The sequence below is a fragment of the Electrophorus electricus genome, chromosome 3 (genome assembly GCF_041902795.1).
Source record: "Electrophorus electricus isolate QZ-2024a chromosome 3, ASM4190279v1, whole genome shotgun sequence".
In the NCBI taxonomy this organism is placed as follows: Eukaryota; Metazoa; Chordata; class Actinopteri; order Gymnotiformes; family Gymnotidae; genus Electrophorus; species Electrophorus electricus.
Window position 1 is genome coordinate 27,024,343 of NC_137499.1, and position 6,781 is coordinate 27,031,123.

A 6,781-nucleotide genomic window follows, 5' to 3' on the forward strand; every position below is an offset into this window, starting at 1 on the left:
AATATGAATGTTGTTGTGAAACCTTCTTATATCTGACAGTGATACATGAAAGTGATATCAAAATATTTTTAGATTTTTATTTAATATATAAATACTTCTTAGTTATGTATTTATCTTATACTTATATATATATATATATATATATATATATATATATATATATATATATATATATATATATGTTTATATATATATATATATATATATATATATATATATATATATATATATATATATATATATATATATATATATAAGTATAAGATAAATACATAACTAAGAAGTATTTAAGATGTTTTTATTATGTGTCACGGTACACCAGGCACCAAGCCTAGGGACACACGCACACTGACACACACGCACACACACACTGCACCTTTACTGCCAGCATGTTTGTTTTGCATTTTCCTGTTGTTCATTAACCAGCTTGTTGCTGGACTCATTTGAGTTAAGGAGAACAAAGACTCTCTGCACTCATGTCTCACTCTCTCCCTGGTCATGTCACAATATGTATATATTTACAATATGTAAATATATGCTATATATTTTTATGTATTTAACTTAAACACAAATACATTTAGTACTTTGTTTTAGTATAATGCAGGTATTGTGAAAATAAACAATGAATGCATATATGTAGACATGTCTGCCACTGTATGTAACCATACTTTTGCTATTGAAATGTTGATTATGTTATTTCAGGGTTTATGCTTGTGACGGAGACTGCCACTTAGCAAGGCTAAATGGGTACTCTGGCTGTTAAATGGGTACTCTGGCCAGGAAACTGCTCTTTGGTCTGGTGGTCAGAGCTCATGTTTAACTACTGTCAGACCCGTGTTTGAGTCCTGGGTAGGGTGGCTGTTTTCAGCCTTTGTTACAATGCTTCATTAACTTCTAAGGTCAAGGCAATGTGAAATTAAAACTTATCATTTCATCTGATAAAAAAAAGGTTCAGTTTTAAATACTGGGTAAAAAGAAGCAGGGTGATACTACAGTATAATTTGGTAATACTAATGATTGTGGTAATGCTGAGTTTGTTAGCACAGTAATCACAAATTATAGTTCTGTTGGTGCTACAATGAACACCAGTTATCATACTAATGATTTGTGCATTTAACACTGACATGTGGTAAGAGGGACCAAAATACGTTAGCATTAGCAAAGCTGCACGACCATTTCTTCACCAGGCTCACGTGTGTAGACGAGCTCATGAGCAGAAGGTGCTTTTTGCTTTCTATGCAGTAATTCAAGACAAGCATTCAACATTATACTATATGGAAGTATTTTTACTTTTTGTTTACAAGTCAGTTCAAAGGTTTTGTTTACAAGTCAGTTAAATATACCAAATAAACCATTAAATATGTGATCCACCTTCATAACCTCATTAGTCTTCGGCACGGCATATAGCTAACAAAGCATACTGAAGCTCTCCTGTGAACTGCTTCTGTCAAGAGAATGAAAAACAGAAGGAAAAACCTATTCTGTCACACAGCAAAGATCACTCAATTTTAGTTTAATTTATTTTCAATTCACACAGCACAATGTCGGAATAATCATACACTTTAAGTGTGTGTGTGTGTGTGTGTGTGTGTGTGTGTGTGTGTGTGTGTGTGAGAGAGAGATGTGTAGAGACCTGTAAAGCAGTGTAGAGGGAGGTCCCGGCCTCCTGCTTGTATGCAACCCGTACAGCTACTAGATCCTCCTCGCTGTGAGACACCATCACTCCCTGGACCACTGGCCACTGCCCACATAACACAGCAGGTGTTAAGTAATGTATCTGATGTTCTGTCACCACATATTCTTTCATTATTCAAATCTTTATGGTTGCCTGTGTAACTAACAGTATAGCAGGTATTACCTTCATAGTTCGGATCCGCTGGGCCAAGTATAGATCTGAGTTCTCTATGCATCGCACTAAGAAGAAATGAAGAGAGGAATTTGGGTGGCTGTCCATTAGACACACGTACTTAACTGATCTCTCTCACACATACACACACACACACACACACACACACACACACACACACACACACACACACACACACACACACCTCACCTAGAGTTTCCAAGCCCAGCCTGAAGTCTCCAGAGAAAATTCCTCCAAAGTGTTTCTCTATAATTTCACTCGCAGATTGGCCTTTTTCAGCCTCCAGGTAGATTAACACTGAAACGCAGTGCACATTCGTCAGTCAGTAACAACATAACACCAACATTATTTGGACCAGGGTTCTTACTTTCAAATCCCTGAAGGTCTCAGAATTACCTATTCTAACACATCTGATTCATCTGATCAGTTTGTCATTAAGAACACCACACCGAGGTGCCCCCCCCGGACTAGAGTTGGAGAGCCCTGGTGCACAGTACCATTTCTGAGATGCAGTGGATCTCTTGTGGTGAGAATTCGGATCCACGCGTCTGCCTTCTTGCCATTGAGCTCCTCTGATAAGGCCTATAAAGCATCAATAACATGTTGCAGTCAACATTTTAACATGTGGCAGTCTTGCCCTCTGACCTTTATGATTGGTAAGCCTGTGAATTTCAAGTGTTGAGGAAATGATGAGGCTGACTGACAGATGTTATCCCGGTCAGCAAGTATTTATGTTATTTATGTCAGCCTTTGGTACCATAAATAGCTAATTATAAATTTCACTGCTGTATACTATGTAAAAAACAAACAACACGGCTGGCATCCACTGGGTGCTCAGCAGGATACTGGCATGAACTTCAGATCCGGGACATCCAGCGTCACTGGCCAAACAGACGCAAAGTCAACATTCTGTGCCATTTAGCACGTTATCTGAATTATGCTTGTGAAAGAAGAGAAAAAAGAGAGAGAGAGAGGAAATGTCACCTTGACCACTCTTGTTAACTTTATGCAACAAGGAGGGAAGTGCGCAGACAAAGCGTACCATAAAGTCGTATACCTACCTTCACATCCTGTTCAAGCAGAGCAGGCTGGCATTCCTTCTAGAGGGAGGAAAGGTGGAGGAAGTGGGAGACGGAAACTGGAGTGAGGGAGAGTATTTCATCTTTTGATGACCACCCCTGTTACTGTAATTATCACTTCATTATCTGTGCAGATAAAGCACTACAAAGCCTTGTTTGTGAAACCTTGTGACAAAGCTTACCTTAAGCAAAGCTACAAGTAGCCTGCTGAAATCTCCACTTGTGTCACTGACCAAGTCTTTCTCCAGATTGCGCTTAAATTCTGCCAAATATGAAACAGTTTCAGTGTGTTACATACATGCGTTGCCTGCCTTGTGAAATAGTTTATTTCCAAATATTTTACTTAATTTCCAGAATGGTTTAATTTCCAAAATGTGCATGGTTTCATATCATATTGTTAAATGTTATCATTCTGTTATCACACTTCCAACACAAGATTATAATTTACTGTAATGTTCTTTGCAGTTTTACAGTAATTAATGGTAAGAACACATTTATTAAATGGCTCATATGTTCATGACCTAATGCCAAACACCACAAATTATACAACTGTAGGCCTATTATCTTAAAGGCTGTCTAACGGCCTGATACAAGTAATAATTCTATCTAATAATCAGAATTATAGCTCATAATCATTAGAAAATGACTGTGTTCATAGGTCTGTCTCTGTTGACTCTAGAGCCCCCGACCTTTATTGTAAGTAGCTGTGATGTTTGAAAGCTGTTGTGCTGTCCTTGTACACAAGATCTCTAGCAGAGTTTCTTCATCAGTACCAAGACCCTGTGTACTCACACACACACACACACACACACACACACACACACACACACACACACACACACACACACACACACACAATATATATATATATATATATATACACAGAAGGACAGAAGTCCTTCATCAGCTCTGCAAGTAAAGTGCACTTTGAAGCAATTTCTTTGCACAGCTGATGAAGGACCTCTGTCAAAAATGTTCTGTTTCTGTGTACACAGAGCACACAGAGTACCCAGAGTACACAGAGTTTTGGACAGCTCCTTCATCAGCTGTGCAAACAAAATGCATATGTCTATATATATATAAAATATTGTGTCACCCTTCCATTGGGTTGTCTTATTTTTCTCACACTCATTGATCTACCAGAGGCCTAGGAGGTTGTACTAGTAGGGTGAGACAGGAATATGACAGAAATATGACAGGAACATGTCAGGAACATGACAGGAATATGAATGATCTCTGACCTCCATGGCTTGCCGGAGGCGATAAGCCTCAAACTGCTCAGGGGGCATCATCAGAGAAAGCATCAGGAATTCCAGATTCCCAGACAGCACCTTCCTTAGACCAGCTTTCAGGTCCTGTAAAAACACACACACACACACACACACACACACACACACACACATACATACGCACATGCACGCAAAAACAAAGGCAAACACACAAACACACACAAACACAACAGGAGATTGCATAATTATGCACAAACTCTTACATTGCACATTGCTCTCTTAGAGGCATATATGATTTAATCATCTGTATAATATTCAGTTGTTAAAATGGCGCTGATTACTTTCTGAGTAAGGTTCTGGTAGGCGGTGTTCAGTTTCTGTCTCTGATCATTGCTGCGGTTGGTCAGGATCCTCACCAGACTGTGCACATCTTTATAAATACAGCACAACAACTTGAAATTTGCCCTACACATGAAATACAACTAAAAGATGTGAAAAATTGTACTTTTTATTTATATTCAAAGTTTGCCTTATTTAATGTCTTTACCATCTTTTTGTGTTTTATAAAAGCATATATTTCAAATGTAGTGGCCTGGACTGGACTGCATTTCCAGAAATGGAAGCAGAGGTAACCAATGTGCATGTTAGCATGGGCACTTTTGTTTTATGATTGATTAGAGGGCCTGTCATTGCCTGTCTAGTAAACCACCTGCTAGCTGCATCAGTCTCAGTAAAGGAGTGTATCATCAAGAATTGCTATTACAACTATAAAGGCCTGACCTCTGTTAGGAGCCCTGCTAGTATGTCATTGGTCCTCCTGGTAATCACCGGTGCTCACCGTCGGTTAAAAGTTTAATTAGCTGACACATACCTTTTCGCTCAAGGGCAGTCCGGATGTCAGCAATATCCCGCTCAACATTGAAGTTTGGGAATGCGTGCACAGTTCCCAGAGTGTTCTGTCACATGTTATAAGTAGGTGAAGGAGTATGTGAAGGAGAAGAAGAGAAGGCATTGTGTAAGGGTTACTGTCTTTGGACATTAATGGAACCTTCTAGCACTTATTGTTGGTATTCTACTTATTGTTGTTCAGTATTGTACTTGTGCTCATTTTGTAATTCCTTCTAGGTGTCACCATTAACTCTTGCATCTAGCAGTATCCTAGATCAATAGTATATTAGACTCTAACCTATTGTAGGGGCTAGGATGGATTCTATGAGTAGATGACAAAGCACTTTTGTAAGTCGACCTGGATAAGAGCTTCTGCTAAATGCCACAAGTATAAATGTAAAATGTAGGGCAGGGCTGTGCCTAGCTCTGCAGTTGACTCCTGCAGAATTTAGTGAGCTCCTATATAGCACCTCCTAGACCTTCTGAACCACTTTGCTCTCACAGGTGATGAAGGACTTCTGTCTGAAACATCTTGATTCATTTGACGATTTTCTTTAAATGTATCATTAAGTTACTATTACTATTACGTTTACCAGTCCACTTTGAACTTGACTACTTTATTTCTGCTTCAGATTTTCCAGAAAGGCTACTCACCTTTGCACGCACAGATTCAGTTAAAATGAGACTAGTATCCATGGAAACTCACTTATCTTAAGAGAAGAGAAATCAAAAGCATAGAATAGGTGAGATTCCTGGAATACCAAACACGGTTGAAGAACAGTGATTATTATCATTATGTTAGTTCTCATACATCTAATACTTACACCTAAAACATAGCACATAATTTTGCCAGACTACTCTATTGTGCAGGTAACAAAAGAAATCACACTTATTGTTATTATAGATTATTATAGAATGAACCTGAGCATATACAGACTACTACTGTTCAGAGAGAGAACTAAGCAAACATTCATTTTTAAAATTAAACACACTGGCTTACTCATTTTTTTCTACTAATTAAAGCAAAACACCAAAAGCAATTTGAAACCATATGGGCACAGACAGTTACAAAGTAACAGGCTAAACAATACAGACATAGACAGTTGTAACAGGCTAAAAGTTGTGACAAAATAGAACGAGTGTGAAAATGTTTACCTGCTGCAGTCACTAGAATAAGACAGGTGTGAGGTGAAAAACAGGGACGAGATTGTGAGCAAGACTATCAGTTCATCTTAGTCAACTGAAACCGCCCACGAAAAGCATCTCACAAAAGTACTACAAACTGAACAATTTCAACATTACCATGACGGACATCTGAAACAATAAACGTCTCCAAATGAAGAGCGCCATGGGCCTTTTAGCAGGGCATCGGATGAAACTGTTAAGATCTTTACTTATATTGTTTATATGGCTCTTAAATAGCAGCGATCTAAAACATTTTATTGAAAACTACTTAATGCAGCACTTGTGGCTTTCATAATATTTTGTGAGCACATAATGTTATGTAAAATGATTTGATATATGCTGTTTGAATTTATTAAATGATTTACTGTGAGTAGGCCACTGTCACGCTCATAAATTCAGAATTATTCAGTCAGAATTATTTTTCTTTAACCAAATTTATGAAATTTAAATCAAGGTATTCTTAAGCAGGAAGTGCCCGCACCTCAAGTGCTCGTTGTTTGTGCCGCGTGTAGAAGACAGATCAGTTTGCAATG

At 38.2% G+C, this 6,781-nt stretch overlaps 1 protein-coding gene across 4 annotated transcripts; it reads right to left on the reverse strand.

Moving 5' to 3' along the window:
- Nucleotides 1-1,246: 1,246 nt before the first annotated feature.
- On the reverse strand, nucleotides 1,247-6,298 carry anxa14 (annexin A14). Of its 4 annotated transcripts, none has more exons than XM_081707868.1 (13): nucleotides 6,219-6,263; nucleotides 5,718-5,815; nucleotides 5,047-5,131; nucleotides 4,517-4,605; nucleotides 4,188-4,301; nucleotides 3,636-3,726; nucleotides 3,129-3,208; nucleotides 2,929-2,967; nucleotides 2,365-2,449; nucleotides 2,057-2,164; nucleotides 1,859-1,914; nucleotides 1,634-1,741; nucleotides 1,247-1,441 (listed from the first exon to the last, which is right to left on the reverse strand). In XM_081707868.1, the coding sequence occupies exons 2-13, from the start codon at nucleotides 5,757-5,759 to the stop codon at nucleotides 1,385-1,387; spliced, it is 954 nt and encodes a 317-aa protein (XP_081563994.1). In that variant the 5' UTR covers nucleotides 5,760-5,815; nucleotides 6,219-6,263; the 3' UTR covers nucleotides 1,247-1,384. The 4 variants fall into 4 exon arrangements, with proteins under 4 accessions (XP_081563994.1, XP_081563990.1, XP_081563986.1 ...); XM_081707864.1 differs by having other exon boundaries at nucleotides 1,248-1,444; nucleotides 2,929-2,964; nucleotides 6,219-6,260; XM_081707860.1 differs by having other exon boundaries at nucleotides 1,249-1,444; nucleotides 5,718-5,773; nucleotides 6,219-6,298.
- Between the last annotated feature and the right edge of the window lie 483 nt (nucleotides 6,299-6,781).